The sequence below is a fragment of the Bacillus rossius genome, chromosome 1 (genome assembly GCF_032445375.1).
Source record: "Bacillus rossius redtenbacheri isolate Brsri chromosome 1, Brsri_v3, whole genome shotgun sequence".
NCBI classification, from domain to species: Eukaryota; Metazoa; Arthropoda; class Insecta; order Phasmatodea; family Bacillidae; genus Bacillus; species Bacillus rossius.
This window is the reverse complement of record NC_086330.1, coordinates 53602938-53627805: the sequence shown is the minus strand read 5'-3', so window position 1 is coordinate 53627805 and position 24868 is coordinate 53602938. Positions and strand designations below refer to the sequence as shown.

The following is a 24868-nucleotide window of genomic DNA, read 5'->3' as shown; positions in this document are numbered from 1 at the left end:
AAGTAATAATTAAAACTACATTAAAAAACTCTAAATACGCTGCCAAATTTTGGGAATAATTTAAAAAAAAATACATACACCAACATTATAGTCACCCCATTGAGCAAATATTAAATATTTTAAATTAATAATAAGGATTTTTTGTTTAAAATACTTTGAATTAAAATGCACTGGTTTTCTTAATACTAAAATTGCAAAACCTTTCCCCAGGAAACTGTTTTTTAATGTCTACTATGAAACTAAATTAGTTAAAACCATGCTTGTTTTTTGTATACATTATCAAAGGATAACATCAAAAACTAATGCTCAATTAGAGGAAATAAGCTATGCTAGTATGAAGTCAATTTTAAAAATGTTCTAAACATGGGCGCAAATCTGTAGGATTTCCAGGGGGGGCCCGTGAATTCTGTGGTTTAAGAATTTTACGCTAGAGGTCAACCGAAACAAGTCTTCTCTGGATGATAAGCTCGTATGTTATACACTTTATTTTTACGTAAGTGATATTAACAATAAAGCAGAGCAAAATGTTTTAGTAATTATTAATTCATGACTATAAGCAGTGATCTCTCAAACATGTTTGAATAATTTGTTAACCTAAGTACATAAAATATCCATGAAAAAAATATATAATAATAATATACGTGAATATAATGCAAATATATAACACCCCACCAATACATTACCATTTTCCAAAAGTGTTTATTCTAATTTCAATTTAAAAAATAAATGATTAAATTAAAATAAAACAAATATTTAAGGGGGGCTCCCATACAACAAACGTGAAAACAGAAAAAAAATTCACAAATGATGTATTTCTGTTGCCGCTATAACAAGAAATACTAAAACAAAATAAAATAAATATTTAAGTGGGGCTCCCATACAACAGACATGTTTTTTTTTTTGGTCGTTTTTATAGATAATGGTACGGAACCCTTCGTGCGCGAGTTAGACTCGCACTTTGTCGGGGTTTTTTTTATGCCACATCACATAATTACTGCGATTCAAATGCTGTTCGTGAAATTCTTTGTTCACAGTTTTTGATGCGCCCTAAAAACCCAAAGCGCCAAAGCTAATAAACGGATCAACATCAAATGAACGATTGAATCATATTAAAACCCTTAAAGAATATTTTATTTTGTAAAGGCATCAACCAGGTAAAAAAGAAAAAAAAACTTAATGATACAAATGAAAAATCTCGGAGATAGAACTATGAAATTTATCCTTCAGCTTATTAAACTACATACATTTCTCGGCTTATATTTAGTATAATCAGTGTTTTGGAAGTGAATTATTTAGTTAAAATATGCCGCTTGATTAGTTATTAAAGAGACGCGTTTGCTTCCTTATTAACTTAAATACGTATGTGTAACGTTTAAATACTTCTTTCTCACTCTTACTTCTGTTTACTCGTGCAGTGTTGCAGTTATCAAATAACAAATTTTATAAAGTGATTATCGGCCATGAATTGTGAAAATTATCAATTGATAATAAAAGGGGAGTGATTTTAAATTCCATATTGACGAGGAAAAAAATTATTCCCTGTATATTCACATGTAACGTACAGAGCAGCTAGCCTTACAGAATGAAGATGAGCTAAAAAATTCCAGAAAATGGTATATAAGTTTCAGTTCGTAAATAAACTAAATTCTGCTATAATTACTGTTAAAGTATTAAGTTGTTTATTTACTGGAAAAAATATTACATAATTACTTAAATAAAATATATTACCTAAATAATAGTCACTACTTATAAAACAATCAAGCTTACCAGGTGAGATTCTGTTTTCCGTGTCTTCCGCGTCACGAACTTATCCATGTTTATGTTTGCCAAGAAAGCAGAAGACTGGCGCACACGAGAGCAAAACCACTTTAAAAACAGACTACCTGAAACCTATAATACTGTCGATTCAAAGCACAAGGTAGTGTGGGTAACAATGGGGAGGAAATGCTAACGGAACCTTACCCTAGCTTCGTCCTTTGGAATGAACGGTTTCTAGGAATTAAGGGTTTCAAAGTTCTCACTGGAAAACTCCATACCATGGCTTTCGCAGAAGGGGTAAGGGAAAATAACTACGGAACTCGAAGGTATGAATGTAAAGCATGTCAAAGTGTCTTTCGTCGTTGTAAATAATAATCTGATATATATGTTGTGTACACCATTAACTTTAAAATCACGAAGTGGGCCCCCCCAAGGGGGGGCCTATTAATTCCAGGGGGGGCCCGGGCCCCCCTGGCCCCCCCGGGATCTACGCCCATGGTTCTAAATAATCATTATGTAGTTAATCACTTTTCACTTTTAAAATTGAGCCAAGTACTGTACCAATTAGTAAAAAACCAAATCTATTACCAAAAAAATTCCTAACTTACTTCTTCCAACTCTGCAAACATTTGCAAGCTCTTTTAATAATGAAGAAAAATGTAATTTTCTACAAACTTCACTTTACAATCAAAGAAGGTTCTCAGTGGTCATCATCATTAATGTTATGGTCATATGTTTAGGGTCGCTAGTTCAATCCCAACCAACAAAAGGCTTATATTCATGAGTACAACGTCAGCATTATAACACCGAGGTGTAAAACCCCATTCTTACATATATATATATATATATATGTGTGTGTGTGTGTATGTGTATATATATGTATATATATATATATATATATATATATATATATATATATATATGTGTGTGTGTGTGTGTGTGTGTGTGTGTGTGTGTGTGTGTGTGTGTGTGTATGTATGTATGTATGTAAATAAAAATTCATTAAAAACGTAAGTGACAAAATTAGAGATGCAAAGACGATATTATAGCAGAATTACTTTCCATAGCAAGATCCACTGTGGCCAAAAATTTTTGCAAGGTAAACATTAATAACTCAACCATGCAAATTGCAGTATGTGTGAAATTGCTACTATTTACTACAAAAATTTAAGATCAATATTTCTATAGATTTCAAAAACAACATAAACTCAAAAAATTAATGTTACCACAGGAAGCTCTTGAATGTTACAATAAACAAACATGTACAAATGGTGCTTCGAAATGGCTTGTGATATGTCACTTCCAAAAATATATACATTGATACACATACTATTTTAATATCAGGAAATATATGAAGAATTGTTTTTTGTACAGTTTAACAATAACATAAATATTTCTTAGTTTTAGCTTCTTTCAATGATAAATATTTAGCAAAGTTTTCTACAAGTTAGCAAGAGTAAGATTACATATAAGAAAATGTTTACCTGCAGACACCACCACCAACATTATAAATTCTAATACATGCAGTTACGGAGCCGGACAAATACAGTTAAAACTAAAAAGAAAACAAAAGTAACAAAAAAGTACTTTACACCACACTTAGGCACACTGTTACATAGAAATAAAAGTCGTATACAAACGTTTCATTTATTCCTAAACAACTTTAGGAATCTGAAAGTTGGTCCTCAGACTGCTTGTAAAAAAAAGACAAAAAGAAGACATTTACAATTATATTTTATGTACTGTATGTAACACACAACAAGAATTTAGCAAACTAAATATTGGTTAGTAAAATCTTTTTAAAATTTCTTAATTTCTTAGCAACAGGCAAAAGAAATTTACAAGAAAATAACCTGTCAGTTCCAGAAGAAAGAAAAGTTAATTTAACAACCTAAGAGAAATGAAAAAAAAAAAAAAAACCTAAAAACTGCACATAGGCTTGTGCGAATACAGGTTTTCTTAATGCGAAGCGAATATCAAATTTTATGTTTAAAATAGTCCTGGAGTCAAATCGAATTGCGCATATTGTTCTCTGCATATTTTTATAAAATACTGGAATGAAGAAAAAATATTTTAACATTTGTAATGATATTAAACCAATAGGGCCTTATGTTTAACACCATTCAATATAAATGATAAAATACCCACAGATAAAATTAATTTTGTGCTTTCATAAAAGCAGAGTGTCACCATTTGATTTTTTTTTTTCAAGTAACCTACTTTGTTCACACAAAACATTCATAAAACAAAAATAATTATTTTTATACCATAAAATATATGTGACTAAAAAAGTTTAATCCCATTTCAAAAATAACAATCCTAAGGCATTTTAAAATGTCATGTGAAGAACTAAAATATATAATAAAATCTGTTGTAAAATTTGTATTGTTTGTAATAAAGAAAAATCTACCCCAATATTAAAATAAATACTTAAATGTAAAAAAAAATACCAGATGAAACATTTTTTTGTTGTTACGCATCACACATTATTATGTTGGCTCCATATTGGCACTCTAAACTAAAGAAATTAATGTCAAAATAATTATTTCCTATTTGTTCTGTGAAATATACTTTATGGAATGTTTAAAAATTATTTAAATGTCAAAAAATGTACCTTCAAAAACTGTGAAAAAGGCTAGAAAATTAAATAACTTAAATAGGTTTCCTTGTATTAATGTGGCTGATTATACCAACCTAGAGAACTCTTTACTTTAGTTATGATCATCTGCACATGTAAAATTAAAAAGCATAATTTAAAAATAAAATAAAAAGGCTTATGACATTGGAAGCAGAGCCTTTTAGGCGTCCAATGTTTTAAAGCTTCGTAACAAATCTGAGGCTTCACATCAGTCATGAAGCTTTGCATCACATTTGAAACTTCAAATAAATGAATAGCATATTTCCTGGCAAAGTATAATCAAATATTAAATAGAGCTTCAAGTTGATTCACTTCTGCAAAGCTTCGCACAGGCCTATTATGCAGTTATGTGACTGTTTTAGTAAAGTAGGAGTACTTTTTAAACCCATCCAAATTTCATACCAATAGGTGAAATGGGGGAGATGGCAGCTTACATACTAACTTACATCCTAGACAGTGGAATCAATTTCAGCAGACTTAGTGGTTTTTGCATTTCCAAAAACTGCCTTAGAGTTAGAGATTGCCACATAGCCACTCTTTCTCCTTCAAACATTCAATACGTCTTCATTCCATTCATGTGAAAAACAATGTGTTGGCAAATGTTAACAAACACTTACTTTCTTGGTTTCAAACAATAATTTGCATTTCGAACAGAACATGGAATGTTATTTGTAAGATACCTAACATTTAAATGTTGCCTGGTTTGCACAGGAATAGCTGTAATGTATGTTTGCAAGCATTACTATCTCAAAGTGCTAAAAACTCACCACTGTTATTGAGTTACTAGTTCAACAGCTGACATTATTAGTTTGAACAGTCAAAGTAAGCACTGATGTAACTCCTAAAATTCCCCATGAGAAAATGTTCTCTCTACTTCACCTTCTATTGTCTGTCTACATTGCACAATGTAAAAGTAGTCTGTTGTTATATAACAGTTAGGGACAATGGTGTGTTTGTTATTTTCAAATACATGCAAAAGTAATAGCTACATACCACATTAATGTTATTATTTTGCACTTCACCACTGAACTACTGAAACCAAAACTAGCTAAGTCTGTACAAAAGCCAGTTATGAAAAGTTCATGCTCCTGTTGGGAATCAAACCCAAACCACATCCGACATTGAGCAGGTTAGCCTGCTAGTTGTCATAAACATCCATCCTTAAGTAATTTCTGATGTACACCTGCAGACTTCACCAAATACAACAAACAAGACATTAAGTCCACCAAACAAATTCACTTTAAAATTAACTATAATACCATTAAGACTAGATTCAAACAAACAACTTGAGTATAAAAAAAATTCAAAAATGCTGCATTAAGAATTTTCAATAAAGGTTTATGACCTAAAAAAAAAATTTCCCACTCTTTAACATTAACTTTTAGGACTAAAAATTCTCATCCATACAAAAAATAATATAAAAACACTTTCAAAATTACAAAAGTAATTTTGATATTTTAATTACTAGGTTCTTTAATATCATTTTGAAATTTACATCAACAGAAATATACATGTTAAAGATTAAAATATTAAAATACATTTACCAAATACTAAAGTTATTCAAGCATCTATCCTGAAAGCTAGGCTAATAAATGAGAGAGAGAGAGTGCAGCAATAACACAACTATTTTTAATGCAGTACCAATTAGTAAAACAACGAACAGATAGAAACTTATGAGAGCTAATATGGAAACTGCCTGACAAAGAGGAGCGAAGAGTACAGACCATCATCACCAAACCGTGTCAATGAATACTTGTGGTTTCACAACACAGTGCTGGGCATGGCAGTGAGAAGGATTGAACTAAAGTTTGCAATATGTTGATGGAACTAGTAAGGAATGGGTCACTAGACCAATCCTACAGGCAAGGGAGTACGTAGCAAGGAATACATTTATGTCATAAAATTTTGGCGGGCGGGCGGTCGGTCTTGCCCTGCTCACAGGAACATTGTGTGGGTCAGTGTTGTGTAAGTTAGGCCCCGAGATTTCACACACTAATTGCAATATAACTATGTATTTCTAGACATTCTATCATGGGACTAAAACAAAGTGCAAAATAATTAAATAAATAAATAAACAGAAAGTAATACTGATGTAGCATTACAAAGAATGATCAAACAATAGTTACCTATAACAAGAGAAGGAAAGAAAAATTAAGGTTCTCCTTTAATTCTTGTGTATCCTGAAGGTGTCATCAGCACAGCATTTCAAGACAAGTTGTCATTGGCAGCATCCTCACTATGCCATTCAGCTGAAACCTTAATAAGAGTAGCTGAGGATCTTAAGCCTTGGCTTCACACATTGAGTTGAATGTTTTTTTTATTAACTCATTTCCATGCATGAACGAAAATTTGCATGTATTCCTAACTGCTAATATTAAATTCATAAATATTACATTTAAAAAATGAATTCAGACTTTTGAAAATATGAACATTCATGATAAAAAAATACCTACATACAGCATTTAATTGGCGAGTTGGGAAAGAAAAGTGCTACCTCAATAATACCAATAACGGCACTTGGTGTAATGTTATCTAAGTTTACAGTAGTGAAATTGTTTGTAGTTGTCAGGAAACATGGCTCATATATTGGACTCACATAGCAATTTACACTTGAAGAAACTATTTTCATCTTCAAGTGCTTTTTTTTTTTTGGCAGAATTGGTGGTGAAATCCTTGTGCATACTTGTGAACAATCATGCTTATAAATGAACAATACCAAAACATGGTATTCATAACTCACACATGTTGTGCACTATCTACATCATCTCCTGTCAACAAGATTCTAGAGTAACAGACAAGATGTCTTAATGATATCTGTTAAGTTATTATAATCACTTGCTCATTATATTCTTTCCTCGCTGTTTATTTAAGAATACTCCACTACAATTAAGCATTAATTTTACTGTACAATTCTAGTTTACTGCTAAATTGTCAATTTTTTTTTTACTTTTTATTTCTTCATAAAACTAATAAAATATTTAATAACAACTTCATACATTTACATTTAAAAGTTGGCGAGTTAATATGATTAATAATCAGTATGTGGTGGTCAATGTGTTTCAATAAATTCTATATTATTTACATAACTATTTACATTCAAAAACTATGTGCATTAGAGTTAAATGAAAAAATCAATATTATTTGCACCTAATTTTTGATGTAACAAAGGAATATTTTGAAAATAGGTTTACAGAAGAAAAGTTATATGCCTTACGCTGCTGTGGAACACATGAAATAAATTCATAGCGAGTGACCACAATGCAGTTGGTCGGGCAAAAATAACTATGAATATTTGTATAACTTTTTTAATAATAATAATTTGCAATATTTAGAGTATAATGAAAATTTTAATCTAACAAAACTAATGACATGAAAAAGCAATAAACAAACATGGAGAGAAGCCAAGCCTTAATAGAAATAGATATTATAAACCAAAAAACACCATCTTGGATACAACTGTTTTAAGTCACAGCAATTTTTCATCAATTAATTGTAATACTACAGTATTTACAGGTTCACTGCAACTGTTATGATGTTAATTACATAGACAACGTTCATTATTTTTGTTCTGTTTTGTTTCCCAGACTTTCAGCAGTGTTTTGTTTGGCGTGGTCACGAGCGCCAGCAGCTTCCGACGACGCATCAACGCATCGACGCATCAAATAAACAACGCTCCGTTGTGTTCGAAATTCCGTGTACTATTACATTCTAATTGGCCGATTGGGACAAAGACGCCTAGTGTCGATGTTTGGATTGGTTGGCGAGTGCAGACAATGCAAAATTTAAATATATGGAGGAGAGTGTAATCTGATGCTGGGAAGAAGGAGTAATTCTGCATTAATTCCCGTGTGGAATTCTGCTATTTTCAGCAGATCAGCGTCGAGTGTAGCTACGAAGCTGTAGCTAAACGCAAGAATTAATTACAGTTTATGTCGGTAAATGAATGCAGCACACGGGAACATCTTTACCGTGAAATATAAGGTTTGGAAGCTTTATGTCTAGAAACATGCGAATTTCGCATTTGCGATAAAACAAATTTTTTGGCTAAATACGTCTGTTTACCAAGAATAACCACACTTTCCCGCCGTTTGGTAACTTTAAAAAAAGTAAATAAACAGCCGTTGTCACCATTGATAACACCATCAACGTAAAGACTACACTTGCCAATGTTTACGTTTTATTATTAATTTGATACGACGCGTTCTTGTCGAACTGCATTCGTGCACTAATACGCTCACGTACTCTCGAAGGCACATTTACAGAGTCAAAGAGTAATGTACGGCCACTTTGTTGGATATTTTGTGCGTTACAGCGTTTGTGCCGCAAAGCAAATTATAAATTACGCACAATTGTTCATCTTGCATCTACTATGGACTGTACAAACTGTTTTAATTTGTTCTCGTACTGTCAACAAACTTAACAAATACGTTTTCTGTTTAAGAATTATAATTTTTGTTTAAAAATGTTGTATACGGTGCGGCTATTTTATAAACACTGTAGTTTGTGATAGAAAACGTCTTCATATTTCTCAGCAGAAGTGTGAAAGTGTAAAATATGCCGAAACCTCAAGCAACCACCAAACTTCGTGAGCGCAAATTTCGTTATCGTGGGTTATAAGCGAGTGATGAAAGAACATTAATGTGTCAACACTGCAATGTTACTGTCTCGTGGGATAGAAAGGACACCTGCACGAAACATGTGGAAAGTGATAAACACAAGAGGCTGGCTGCTAACAATATTGAAAAGGAAAGACAAATGTCTCTCTCAGCTGTGTTGCAAACTGAAGAAAAGAAAATAAATATTCAGCAAACGATATGGCGAAATACACGTGGAAGCTTTTGTTAAAGCAAATATACCACTGGAAAAACTTGATGATCCCAACATTTGGAGTTGGATGGATACATATATTGAAGGAGCAGACAATTTACCACACTCAAGAACCCTTAGAGAAAAATATGTTCCTAAGCTTGCTATTTCACGTCTTGAAGAGGGCAAGGCAAAGTTACTAGGAAAGAAGATTGGCATTCTTTGCAACGAAACAACAGACAAAATGGGGAGGTGCATGTTTGTTGTGCTTTTTAGGATTTTGACAGATTCTAGTCCTGAACTTCTTATTGGTGGTATTCACTTTCTCAAAAGCGCCAATGCCACACATTGCATTCGAGCAATTATGGATTCACTCAAAATGCATAGCTACTGTTTGGACTTGTAAATATTGTGTGTAATTTAGTGTATAGTGTTTGAAACATTTGAATTTTTAACTTCCCGCGCTGCTTGCTAGCAGCGCCAAGTTTTTCAAGTTGGCTGCCTGGTAGCCCTGCAGCATCCGGCAACAAAGCAAGAGTTGTTGTTGAACCATCATGACGGTAAGTTGTGCTATCGTGCACGCTTGCTGCCAATCGAGTTGTTTGCGAGTGCATCATCATTAATTGTATCGTTTATATCTGGATTTTACAGTCTCGTACGTCTCTAGACAAAACAGCTACTGATTCAGCTAGATATATGACAAAGTGTGTTGAAGGCTTAAAATTGGTAGTTGGGGAAGACCTTCAACATGTGCAATGTTGGGCACACAAGCTAAGTCTTGTTGGCAACATTTGGGCTCAGGAGTTGAAACGTTGAAAGATCTCAATGAAGTAGTTGTCAAAACAAAGAATGTGTTTCTGAACACGAGGAAGAGGAAACACTTGTATTCTAAGTTCCTCAGAGAGAAAAAAGGTGAAAACTGCCATTTGTTTCCAATGCCTGTAGTCACAAGGTGGAATTCCTGGTTTGAAAGTGTTTTCTACCTTGCTGACTACTTTCATTTGGTTGTGGAGTTTTAAAAGTTAGATGAAATGAAGGATACCCAAAATGCTGCTGTGCTGTTCTTGTCCTCTTTAAGTGACAGTGAAATAAGTGAGATTCAGTGCCTGGCGGTTGTTGTGAAAGATCATGGAAGGTGTCTTGTTGATTTAATAACGAGGCTAGAAGGCTGGAGCTACCTAAACGCTCATATTTTGCATGGTGAGCTTACCAAGGTGCAACGCAACTTTGAAAACAAGAAGCAGTGCTTTTTTTTTTTGACGAAACAAAACAAGTTTTGGACCACATGAACACCATGAAAGCAGCTGGTGTGAAAATAAGTGTAGTGCACGTGGCTACAAAATCTCTGATGAAGCTTACCAGCTTGATGGCTACAGATCCAAGCAGACTTGACTTTGAAACACTGACTGTCTTTGATCCAAAAAAAAATATTTTGATTACAGACATGAGCCCTATTTTGCTTGCTAAGTTGTGTAAAGTTTCTACTCTGAAAGAAATGGACCGCCAGGAGATGATCATCGATTTTGGAGAGTTAAAACAGATAGTTGAGAAACAAATGAAGGAAAGCAGTGTGGATGTAGTGAAGGCACTTCAAGTTGTAAAACTTTCACAACCTGAATTTTCTGACAAGTGCCTGGAAGCAGTGTGGATGTTGTGTGCAAACGTTGATTCGGAACACTTTTTGTCACGATACAATAATGTTCTCACTGACCAGAGAACTAATTTGAAACAAGAAAATTTAGCTACAATGGCTATTTTTTTCATTTGATAGTTAAATGTTGTGTCAAAGTACTTTGGTTCTGAAATTATTGGGTTGGCTTAATTTAGAATCTGAGTTTGTAAACTTGTGTCTTTCTAACTTGTAATTTTAATTTACGTTTCAATTGATGGTGCAATTATATTACAATGTTCTCTTCGTATCTCTTACACCTGAAATCGTAAAAATAAAAAATAATAAACCCACTTTAAGGTAAATATAACACCGATTTTAAGGGAAAATAACACCAATTTTCATCACAAAATAAACACACATTTTAAATGTCTCTATACTTATACCAGGATTCAGGTATGGCCGGCTGCATGAGCATTTACTGACAACACCGTACGTCGGTAATTACGTCCCAGTGAACATTCTTAAAGTCTCTCACTTAATTAGAGATTAACGTGTCTTCAGTATTTTATTGGATTTAAACGTCAATATCAATGAACTGTCACACACAGGTCCAGTGGTCTTGGGAGTCAGGGTTTCGTGCCTGACTAGCGAGAGACAAATAATAAACATAATTACGGAAATTGACATTCGAAAATTGAGGAACTTTAGTATACATGTGCCCACCGTAACAGAACCGAGGTTTGAAATAATTGTTTTGTTTTGGTCTTCTCAAGAAAGCTGTTACTGAGGTTATGTATGTTACACTTGTCAATTATTCATTATAAAATAAATTTTGACTTTTATTGTTATGACTAAAGACCATTTTGTGTTTTCATCAATGATCACTAGGTTATGTAAACCATAATACAAGGCGCCCAAATCCATAACATTCTTAATTATGTTTATTAATATCTTTTAATTTTATGTAAGGCAAATATTATAGAAGTGCCAACCAACAGTGGTGCCATGATAGTATGTAATGATATTGATATACATATTACAGAATTATTGGCTCTGCAACGTGGGGCATGATATATATTACAGAAATATCGGCGCCCAACGTAGTGACCATAAACATAAAACATAGTATTAGATAATATTCAAACTTTGACTTTTAAGAGGCACAGTGCATGATTTAATAGAATTTAATAGAACGGGGGTTTCTGCAACAAAAATTATATTTAAAATAAGTGGAGTTTTTAGTAATTATTCTAGAATGACTAACTGTAATAATATTATTAACTATCACTATTTGACAGTCTCAAACAATAATGTGTGAAAGCTGCCTTAGCAAAACCCAATTTTCAATAGCAAAAGATAACAGCCAAGATGACGTCTTTCTGATATCTCCACCTCAAACTGCCTTGATTGTATTGCAGACGTCCAGACGATTAGCAAGCATATAATCAAAGCAGCAAGACTTCCTACTGAAATCTCACTACTTTGAGCTTGAGACAGGGTTGTTAATGGAATTTATACACCCTGGTGTAGGAGAAAAACATATTACAAAATCATAAACTCAGAAATCACATGATAACGTAAGAAAACCTGAAATAATATTAGCCAGAAGATGGCATGACTTCCTTAGAGTGGATTCAAATATGAGAATTGTGTCATTTATTTAAAACTTCCAAGTACTATTTGTTAAAAAATCTAATTCAACATGCCAAAATCTTTGAAAACATTTCTGGTGTGTGAATGTTTTTCTGCCAAATTCACATTATGAAATAAAAGTAATTACTGCTTAAATTTCTGTTATGAATTATTAAAAGTGAACAAAAAAATTAAATGTATATCTATTAACATATCCTCACAATTTGATGCTTGAATTTTAACCTACATACATAAGTTTCTGTTGTAATCAATTCTAAATAACGATCATCATAACTGCATAAAACGAATTGAGGAAATGCAAATAGTTACAGTCAAATTTTGTATTAAAAAATGCAATACATCATAAAAAAATTCTGAGCAAATTACATGAATACATGTGCATGTGCATACACACAAGTTGAATATGTGTTGTGCAATTATGAAAGAACCTGTAATCATCACATTAATTTCATTTAAACTAGGGATGGGCCCATCAAATCCTCAAATACTATCCAATCCTAGGTACTCAAAGGATTCAAAATTATAATGAAAAAAATTGAAAGAAAATACATATTAAAATAAATAATGTAAATTACAAAATTCAACACTGATAACCTCTGGGGATTTATTCTAAGTTTTTCGTTTATTCTTAACATAAGCTTTCAATGTCGATTCCGACATACTGCTCGCTCGCCGATCGGAACAAATCATTTTTACAGACAAATGTTTAAATTGCTATTCTAAATGCTCTATCGGCAAGAGTGTCCACTCCCTTGGCAATGTTCGGGTCTAACGATTCCCCACCCCTTCTCTTCTTCCTCCTCCTCCCAGACGTTCCAGACAAACAACATGGCGACACTAAACAGCCATTACATCTTCATATATTATCACTAAATCGTAGTTATTTATTTAAACTCTGCGCTCGAAATGGTAAGATACTGTAAAAAAGTGGAACAATACCATGTCGCAAATGAAAGAAACATCTTGTCTTTGTTTAGCATGAAACAAAGGCAATTTATAGTGAAGTTTCCCGCTGTATGTCGATAAATTATTCTATGCATCCACATGTGTAAATTTGGGTTAGAGGAAAATGGTATTCATGGTACGAAAAATCTTGTGCAGTTCACATTAAAAATGTATGAATTTTTTGGTGAAATAACCATTTAAAGGGTACACTGTTTCAACACCATAGTTAATATTTTTTTTTTTTATTTAGTGCACATTATTCTATTTTTGACCCTGTGACACCTAGATTCAGATTCGTGGGGTATATTCGAGGACTCTCTGAAGTTTGAATTCTAGATTTAGATTCAAGTAAATGAGGATTTGACCCATCACTAATTTAAACCCTCCTTTGAATACATTCAGCTACAGAAAAAACCCTCTTGAGAAATTTATACCTAGTCATAAACATGTCAGTAGGTAATGGACTCTCTCTCTCTCTAGCACACATTTTTTTTTAAAGTATTTTTTGACTGGTATCTACAGTACGTGCAGTGAAAAAGCACATGCCCAGGCTTCATCCACACAGCACACATGCATCAGTAAGAGCAAGGGCAGGTAGGGTGTGTAAGAGCCAAACAGAGCAGATGCATAATAAACTACAAATAAGAACTACAAATAAGCTGTTAGAAACTCGAGGCAGAAGTATCGCATCACTTGGGTGACTGTAAAACACCAAACTCAGACGACGGGACTGGAAAGTTCACCACAACAAAAAATGTGCATTTCCTGAAGACTAAAATTTTAGTCCCAAACTGCCATACTGTGGATAAAAAATAGTAAAGTAGTAAGAGTTTAAAAAAAGAGATTCAAACTATTAAGTGCCTACATCTTGGAGAATATGTATACTATGATCATCAATTCAAAATTTTTTAACATCTTGTAGCCAGTTACACCATTCTGCTCTTCGATACATGATCCAATGATCTTAGCCCAAGAATGATATAGGATCATTCCTCCTTATGAACTATAGTAATAGTAAACAAAATAAAATATTAAAACATTAAAATAAAATAACAAGCCTTTCAAACATATAAAATATGGTTATTTTGCATGAGATACAAGGATTAAATATTGTCTGAAATTTTGTAAAATAAATACTCTAATAATTACGTTTGATTAAAATAACCTGCATAAAGTACGTGAAAATGCTAGCTGGTGCAGCGTCGATCCGAGATCATTGCTATGAATCAACCCGAGTCGGTTCACATCAAAGTTCTTAATGATCTTCGTTAAGCGCTCACAACACAATGGTGCAACAGAACATGTAGTCAAGTGATGATCAAACCAGCTTATTACTTGAGATCACATAACTGTAATGGTGCAACTGGCCATTAATCCTTAAAACACCCAATATGTGCCTAATAAACAAATAAATTAAATAAAAAGTTATAAAGGACAATGTCTACTTTTTTTAAAAAATCATAATAAAATACTGAAAAAGTATAAATAAATGAAGTAATTCAGACAATTTCAAAATTGAATCTAAATTGAGTACATAACACAAATTACATACAAGATTACAGAAAAATGTGATATATATGTAATTATCCTCTCATTTTCTTAGTTGTGAAAAACTCTTGGTCTTCGCTGAAAAGAGATTTCACACTATAAGTTGCTGACTGAATCCCGAAAAAAAATTAACTAATAATAAAATCATTCTTTGAACTAATTCAGTAATATGCCAACATTTGTAACTGCATGTGCATATGACAAGAGAAACACACATGTCACGGACTGTGACGTGCTTACCTGTGACTGCTCCGAGGTGCTCTCTTGACTCTCCCCGGCCCCGCTCGACGGGGAGAGGAAATCCGTGGGGGTGTCGTCGTTGCTGTCGACTAGAAACAAGAGAATCACAACATGCCACACACACACACACCCATGTTCACATGCCACACTGCAATCAGACAGCACCACTACAACACTGTTGCACAAAGGAAAACATAACCCAGAATTCCAAACTACCAGAGGTAAGAACATTTGTAAAGTGGCAGGACTAATAAATTACATATTAATTTCTGCTAATTGCAGGGACACCAAAAACACTAGATTACGACAACAAGGTAGCCACAGTCAATAAAGCTGCAATTATTATCCAGAGTCTGAAACTACTAAATGATTAACTATCAATCTACAGTAGAACCCCAGTTACAAGATTCCTGCTCATAACATTTTCCTGCTTGTAACATATTATTCTAGTTCCACATTTTTGTTCATTATTTAATGGCACACATTTTCTATAATAATGTGTGTGTTCTACTAATACACCGGTTCTCGGTTCTTAGTCTTAGGTTAACATCCATCCGATTTCAAGTCACATCAAAGATACAGTATGCCCTAATACACAATGTGTTTGTTTAATATGACTCATCAGCACCCCATTTTACCATGATCCAACCACAAACAAGTGACCTAGCTTCCACGAGTAGTTAGCACAGTTGCTTCATGTGTCACTAGATGGCTGGATTAACACTATACTGATGTCCTATGGCACAAAAATATCTAGAAATACATATTAACTTTTTTTCACAGGGTTAGTATTTAATTTAGGCACACCAATATAAAATTGTTTAGTAAAAATATAATTATTTGTTCACAAGAGATTAAGTAAATTATAAAAAATAAATAATAAAAACCAATACTGCAGTAGCAACACATCAAAGCCATTACAAGTTATGTATGTATAATAATGGGCAAGGGATAGAACCACCAAGTTAACAGTGGTCTGTAAAAAGATTATATTGACACATGATTTATTGGCTGAGTTATAATTAATGTAGGGCTGCAAAAGTAGTCGGAAATACTTATAGTTAATGAGATTTGGACAAAAATACATCATTGTAGTTTATTTTTAACTTGAGTTTTAAAAGAATATTGAACCTGTGTAATATTTCCATTGATCTAATTAGTTTAAATGATTATCCCTGTCGCCTAGTGAAAAGAGGGACAAAAAAAGGATTAGGATCTCGGCACTAGGAACTCTTGTTTACATTAGGACACTTGGCAAGACGATTTGGTGTGGGGGGGGGGGGGGGTGTCCAGTAGGGTTCTGCGAATATTCCAAATTTCCGAATTCGAGTTCGAATTTTTTGATATTCGATTCGTAAATTTGAATCGAATTCATTTTACAATAATTCGACTTGCAAAATCTGGCCCGGATACACTAATATAAGACACCCCCCTCCCCCATTTTTAAAAGAAATGTAAATGGACGATTACATCTTCCACTTACAAAAAATTATACATCGTAACCCCTTATTTACGTTACCGTTAATTACGTTTACACGTTATTTGAATCATTTTATTTCTGTCCCGTTTTAACCTCATTTGATGTAATGCAATGAATTCCCGTTGTTTACAACGCGCCTATTGCTTTACGCAGTTTACGCCGTTCGTTCTGATAAAACTGCTTACTAACTTAATTAATCCTATTACAAAGTAACTTGATGTGTAAATCGTGTTTTAAAGACGTTTTTAAAAGTTAAAAAACTTCATCTTTAACGTCTCGGGAGTCTCTTTATACCGCTTATAAAAACGTAAGCAGCGCCAGTTTGGTTGTGTTGGTTCCTGCATTCCAGTATAGAGCGCTCTCACGTAGTCGGATATCGATATCGATATCTCGCAGACTGCATGCACGCGCGCGCGCTCTGTAAATAACCGAGTTAACCAGCACGATCGTTATGCGTATAGTTACAAATCACGTTCTTGTTACGGGTATCTTTTTTTTAACGTTGAATAAAATGGATTTATTGCATCACTCATTAATTTAAATTATTTAGCTTGCTTTCACAATGCCTCTTGTAAACAAACATTTTCATTGACTGCCGTCCGCCGCGCACATAATTCGTGCGCAAGAAATAGTCCCTTGGTTACGTACCATTTGTAAGTATTTTTTACGCTGCCTTTTTTATTACAATTATGTTAGCAGACGCCGTGTGTAGTGTACAGTTGATGCCCGGCCCAACAGTTGTATTTCGGATTCGCGCGCGCACGGTTTGTTATGGCTGACGCCGGACAAGGTTTTGTAAAGCACAGAACGGAAAAGCCTTTGAAAAGTGCACAGAAAACTATTGTGTTGAATGTTTAAACCTTTTTAGACAAATATCCGGATTGTCGTGAACGATATCGCGAGTTTAACTGCGGAATTTACGAGTGTTTCGAAGAGCAGTGTGCTTCGTGCAAGGAAAGAATTACAGAACACTGGGACATTAACAACTCCCGGGAAGAAAAGGAAACTTGAGTATCCTGTTATCAAAACTTGTGATGATTTTGTGAAGACGGCTATTAGGCGTAAAGTGCATAGTTTTTTCTTCGCAAATGAACCACCTACGCCGAACAAAGTGCTACGGTGCTTCCTGTTATATTACTTCTCCGTTATTTTATTAGCACCGACTGTACTGAAGTTTCTGTGTTGCAACTAGTGCTTGGCGCGCAAGATGAATTCAGCCTATCACTTGCTGACGCGGCGCAGTGATACGACGGTGTTTGTTTATTTAAAAAATCAGCTAAGAGTGAACCCACGGTCTCACCCCTAATTAAAAACTTGATTTTAGAATAAAATGTGCGATGCTTACGCGATAAAAACGGTAAATTTGTTATTTTTATTATGTACTGACGCCAACCGCCGGTGCTCCCTCTGGTCCGCAAAGGTCGTTATGCCACAACAACACTGGCTCCGAAGTGCGACGAACACGCCCGAGCGTGATCTTCACAAAGTGTAAGAAAGTGCACCGCAACGAACGCCGCGACGACGACAGCGCCCGGCCGGGTGTGGCAATGCGCCTAACTAAACACTTGATTATTTTGTTAATTAAAACAACCAAACGCAACGAACGCCGCGACGACGACAGCGCCCGGCCGGGTGTGGCAATGCGCCTAACTAAACACTTGATTATTTTGTTAATTAAAACAACCAAATTAATAACAATTTAAAAGAAGGGTTCATGTAAGGGTAATTATGTCTAATTGTCTTATAAGCATATGTTGTGTAATTTGTTTCTAAGTCCAAAACTGGTCGGGTCGGTTTTCCCGCGTACCACGCGTTTAGGCGCGAGGCCGCCGGGCGGTCTCGCGCCAGTCTTTGTCGGGGGCTCTCAGGGGTCGGACGCTCCGGGAACGTCGGGCCAGCACTTCTAGTTTCTCTTCAACATTTCAGCAATAGTGTAAGTTTCTACAAACCTTTCAATCAGCTCGGCGCCGACCCCACTTCAATCGCACGATACTTCGTGCGATTCTTAACTTAATAATTATTCCCTACAGGGATCTTTAACTTAATACGTAAGGCCATGTCCAGTTGAAGGACAGTGTAATATTGGCACGCAGTTTTCGGCTTCAGTAGCCAATTAATTGTTATCGTCGAGAATCTTGTGAAAGACTAAATAACTTTCATATTGTAACTTTCTTCGTGTTTTAGGGTAATTTGTAACGTGTGTTTTAAGTGACTATCTTGCCACGCATTGAAACTTTACGCGTACGTCGCTCACTGACGTGATAGCATAACTTTTCGAGACTTTAGTTTTTCGTCGCAGGCTAGACTGCAAACCACCCTAATCACAGGGTTTCCGCTACTCGTTTACTTTTCTACATAATTTGTTGCAACTATAATTCCGTAACTGAATACTGAATCCTACTCAGGGACACGTAGCCACCGATTCAACCCGTTGATTTCACTTTGCAATCTACCCTGGTCGCGCGTATTGTTCGCCCGCGTTTGTACGTGTGTCACAGCGGTTTGACAACGGACGCGGCCAGTAACAGGACCAATCCGTGTATCAACGTTGAATAAAGTGCAGTGTTCTTGTAATCTGTTTATTACTCATTTACAAGGCGTCCTGGGTGGCCTAAACAGCCCAGGTAATTTCTGAACGTAATTTTTAAACTCCGAGACGCACTCCTGCCTGCAGCCACGAGGCCGAACCCCCGTTAAAAACCCTGAGATCTTTTCAAACATTCATATTTAATTTTAAAACATAAACAGGCAGCGGGGATAGCGTCAGTACCAATTCCTTATGCTGTGATATTTTTATTAATATTTTTATCCTTGAAAGTCAAATATGCTAATTAAGGTGGCAAGTTAGATAGTTTTCTCTACAGCAGGCAACATCAGGGGCGCAACAACTAAATTTCCAAAGGGGGGGGGGGGGGGGGGCACTTTTTATAAAGAATCATCGATCCCCCCTATTGAAGCGGGGGGTCCGGGGGTTCTCCCCTGGGAAAATTTATATTTCAAGGTGGAAAATGGTTAGGGGCAGGACATTTTCACGAAAAAATCTGAACGCCTACTAGATTGCAACAATGTATACCCACACCAGCGGTTTCTTCCTTGTGATTGGCGGCAGTCTGCGAGAGAAGTCGTTGCCTTGTTTGCACGAGCCACTAAGGACGAGTTTGCTTGCACAATGAATTAGTGTGATTGGTTGTTGTAAAAATCAACATGCACCTCAAAGTAACTCACCCAATCACGAAACACAGTCGATGCTACAGTGTTTTAACTTCCAGCTACTCTCGGGATCTTTTCATGGCCCTAAAAATGATGCTTTTAAGCAGTTTTGTTATCTAAAAATTGAATACACAGCACTTTCTTTGCCCCCGTTTGCCCCCACTTCACTTCAAGGTTTCAGAGAGGGGAAAAATAACCTTGCCCCCCCCCCCCCCCCCCCCCAGGGGCGTAGGAACCGGAAGGGGCAGGGGGGACGTGTCCCCCTGAACTTTTTGGGTGGAGGGGACTACCCCCCCCCCCCCCCCAACTTTCTAGACCGTGATATTTTTATTTTAAAATATTATTCCGCATTTCTGTTATGCTATTTGAATAAATCAATAATCTAAGCAATTTTAAGCGAATCGGGTACCATGTATCAAAGGTTCATGTGCAAGAAATATGTCCAGCATCGAAATTATAACATTCAAAAACAAACTTTACTTTAAAGGCAAAGTTTATAAATTATAAACAATTTTTTTTAATATTTCCAAGTGTACATGTTTTTTTAAATTTAGATTAAAAATATCGTAAATGAATTAGTTGTAGAAAATAATTTATAAAAATATAATTATGATTGTAAAATAATACTATTTAATTCCATTTGAGTAAAAAAAAGAGAGCTTGTGCCCTCCCTGCCATCTGCCCAACTTTATTTGTAAATTCTTCTCTAATCAAATTTTATCTTAAGGAAACAATAATATTTTTAACATCGCTGTATCCATTGGTTAGATACAAAAACTGCTTAAAAAGCGCTATTTTGCACTTTTAAAATCAAAATTTTCCGGGGGAGGACCACCAGACCTCCCGTCTTAGTAGGAGGAGAATGGGTTTACATGACATCAAAATCATTATTTTTTTCCCCCCAACTTTATGAACACAGCTACGCCAATGCCCCCCCCCCCCCCCCCCCCCATCCCGGTTGTTGTGTCCCTGGGCAACATAGTTACCAGCCACAGAGAATTGTTGCCGCACCATGTCGATGAACTCACCTTTCCTCCATGACAATTTAAATGATTTGCGAAGTGATTTATGTAAGTGCTATAAACATATAATTTTTAATTTTTTTTTTAATTTTTGAGAATCTGGTTGTGCTTCTTCAAAATAGTCTCACTTTAATTTTAGTTACTTGATTTAAACTGTGAATTATGTGACAAGTTTTTCAAAGGTGGTATGTTAAAAATTTTTAATGATCTATGTTATTTTAATAAATATTCCCAAATTCGATTCGAAAAAAATTCGAAACTCGTGAATTTTTTTGAAATTCGATTCGAATTCGATTCGAACTGAAAAATCACAATTCGCAGATGTCTAGTGTCCAGGCTGCGCTGATAAAACATTCTTTCGGACGGTATTAACTTGAATTTTCAACCAAAGGCGGCAGCATAGGCCTAGTGGAGCAGTTTTAAAATTTGGTGGCCATGCCATGTGTTGACGAGTGACCACAGGATTTTATCAAATCTGACATTTAAGTAAATATGGATTCCAATCAATGAGCTGCCAGAAGCTGTTTTAATTTTATGCAAAAGTAAAATATTTGACAATTTTCAGTTAAGTGTAATAAATCTACAAAATTATGCTATAAACTCTTTTATTTGGAACCAAAAATCACTCTAAATTCATGAATAGTATTCGCCACTTGAACTGTCTGAACCTACGACTTACAGCGATTCATCATTTATCCAAGTGTTTTACATAGTATGGACAATTCAGGCCATAGCTAGCCAGGAGGTCTGGGTTGAAACACATTTTTTTCATACATTATTTGAAGCAACAAAACAATAATTCATTTGGATCAAAATGCTTTGTCACAATTACAATAATGCCAATCATTAATGCTTGAAAAAAAAAAAATACAAACCTGCACTCTGTTGTCATTTAATGCATGATAAAAATGGACGAGATGGACCATGGTTGCTGGTTTAAAGTAAATTCTACAATTCCTTCATGCCCAGGTAACTCCCATAATTAATGAGTAACACATAAATAATTTGATAAATTACAGATTGATGGGGTAAAGATGGTGCTAGCAAGGAATGGCGTAAATACTGTAATAAAATTTTCGACCACAAAGGATCAGCCATTTGAAAAAAAACCCGCAAGTCAGATATAAAACAGCTAAAAGAAATTTCATGACAATCAGAAACACAGAAACAAAAACAAAAAGGCAAAAGAAAAAAGAACAAAATATCCATTCCCAATGGGAATTTTCACAAAATGTAGGGCTGCAAGGTAACATTATTAACTAAAATATAATCACATGTATGATAACTCGGTAGTATGCCTTTGAACAATAATATTCTAAGCTAGTTTCAAACTACATAGATTCTTATCTGTTTTATGGGAATATTTACACAAACTAATTTTAAGGACACTCAAATTTTACCTAAAAAAAATGACTAGACCAAATGTTTTCTGCAACTACGTTTTCCAACATAAAACAAGCCTGTGGTGAAGAGACGTGCACACAAAATAAAAGGATGCAAATACATAAATACATTTATGTAACTTTATATACTTTAAGGTTAAGAATGTTTCTCCGAAGCGAGTCAACTTGTTTCAGAACAAATAAAAAAAAAATTTAATCTATGACCAGCATATTAGAAGCCATCATTATCATTAATCTACACACATCAAACCAGCAGGCAGCTGCTCTTACCTGGGGCTGGCACGAAGTAATTCCCTTTTGACGCTGCTGGCACCGCGGATGGGAACAATTCTGGTGCAGGAACGGCAGGGCTGGACACTTTGCTGTTGGCAAGGACGTCCACGTAGCTCGCACGGAGACCTGAAACCATTAGTCACCAATACACCAACACTGGTCCCAGTGAATATCGGAAACCATCTTTCTGCTACTTATACCTATTTTCACATTCCACCCTTTGTTTGAAACCTGTTGATGTTAGACCATAACAAAGATCTTGCAAACAAACTGTTTCTTCCTACAAAATTTCACTAGCATCGTTGTTAGCATTATGTATATTATATTGATGCTAATCGGGAAAAAAATAATTATCATCACATATAATTGAGTAATAAATAGTAAGTTTAACAAAGTGTAGTTATTTATACACACAAATTAATAAGACTTTACAAGTGTTTTAAAATACATATTAATGCAAAAAATTACTCCAGCAAAAGCAATATACCTAAGGTTGGCAGGCCACATATAAACTGCCCAAGAAAGACATTCCCTAGACAAAGAGAAAATATTAGGCTAGTATTGACACATACTAAACCTATTTCAATAGAGAGTTCAAAAATCAAGCAATTTCATATTTTTGAGAGTGATTACAATGTCTGAAAAATAGTACATTAGAGAAATTTTGGAACTGCACCTGCACTAATACCAGTGTACAAATCTTTAGAAGAGTTTATTAATTTTAATGAATGAAGGGCCGGTTGATCCTACAATCTCTAGTTAGAAAGTAACATTCCTAGTAGTACAATATCTACTTATCTAGTGTTAGAAAGATTTTTATATTTGAGTAAAAATATTTTAATTTAAACAGAAAATTCAAAAGTTCAACACTAACCAGTCCAAAGATTATGCCTATTTGTGATTTTCTTTGTACCTACCTATTACAGATCCCTGAGATAATGTACTTTTGATAAGTAGTTTTGTACAAAAATTTGCAATATGTATTTGATTTGGGAAACTTAGTCCCAGAAAACATCATTGTTAGTATTTTTTTTTTTTTTCATTTCTTGCACACTATTTTCTTTTTCTTTTTTTACCTTGAGATCTAGATTTGTACTTGAGGGGTAGATTTCCGGTACTCCTTGTGATTCTAATTCAAAATTTGTATTTGAGAAGATTGGGATGTCAACCATCACTAACTTATATCACTCCTGGAGTGTGCATAGTGCTGGGAGCCACTTACTCCTGCCCTTGTTCAGCTTGTAGATGTTGCCTCCAGGGGGAGCCGATGAGGCCGTCGCCGCAGCGGGACCGTCCACCAGCCGCCGCTGCCCATCAATTGATGCAGCCGCCGGCATCAGCTCTGAGGCCTTGGGCGGCGGGGGAGGGGGCCCACTGCTCTCCTCCCCATCGTCATCCAGGTTCGTCCAGCGCTTCGTTTCAGGATCCCACACAATCTGCACAGCGATTACCACGTGCAAGCTCATCACTCCACGCCAATGGGACTGATGGCAGCCAGCCAGGAGAGGCATAGCTACACCCACATGGGACTCTGCAGGCTTCACAGAACGATGCTGAGAAAGGCCACACCTTTTTTCACGACCTACCAGACACGTGACGCACACATCAAAGTGTGAATATGGTGCCAGTTTTCTTAGACAGTCCAATGTTTGATGGTTTTCAGAATTATGGTTGTCGTCTGTCCACAGTATTTGGATAATCAAGACTAACTGTATTATGAAATTGCTCTTGCTTACTGGTGAGCAATAGCACATTTCTCTAGTAAGAACAAGCACAATGCCAGGAGGAGAAAAACAAGATAGGAAAAGATAATGCAACAGCTATGTAGTGATTGTTTTTTGGTCATTAAATTCCCATAAAGCTGCCAAGGTGTTAGCATTTCACAGTTCAAGTATGTGAAGTAACATAAATCCACTCAAGTGCACTTTACTCCATTTTCACAGACCAATTCCCAGATTCCAATGGCACTTGCTAGGAAATAGAGATGGACGAGAATGGCATTTTTACTTTGGGACAGGATTAGGTCGAGAAAGATATTGGTTTTTCAGGATTGGGAGCAACAGCATTGAAATTATGACCCTGAACTTGGTATACAGGAAAAAATATTTACTATTTAAATGTGCATATTAGTAGGTCTTTCATAAACCATCCACATTAATAGTTCAAATAATTTCAAGTTCACAAAAAAAATATTGACACATAAGAAGAAATAATAAATAATGCATAAAGGAAAAAAAACAAACATCTTATGCCCTATTATACTTCAAATTTTTGTGAAGA

At 35.1% G+C, this 24868-nt stretch overlaps 1 protein-coding gene across 3 annotated transcripts in view; it reads right to left on the bottom strand.

Annotated features, from left to right (window-relative positions):
- The window catches only part of LOC134536140 (protein transport protein Sec16A), a 130782-nt gene that overhangs the window by 13599 nt on the left and 92315 nt on the right, over positions 1–24868 (bottom strand). For all 3 annotated transcript variants that reach the window (XM_063375740.1, XM_063375757.1, XM_063375750.1), the window contains 3 exons: positions 23811–24024; positions 22586–22714; positions 15201–15289 (listed from right to left, as the gene is read on the bottom strand). In XM_063375740.1, coding sequence (XP_063231810.1) covers positions 15201–15289; positions 22586–22714; positions 23811–24024 — 432 coding nt within the window. The remainder of the gene's footprint in view (positions 1–15200; positions 15290–22585; positions 22715–23810; positions 24025–24868) is intronic.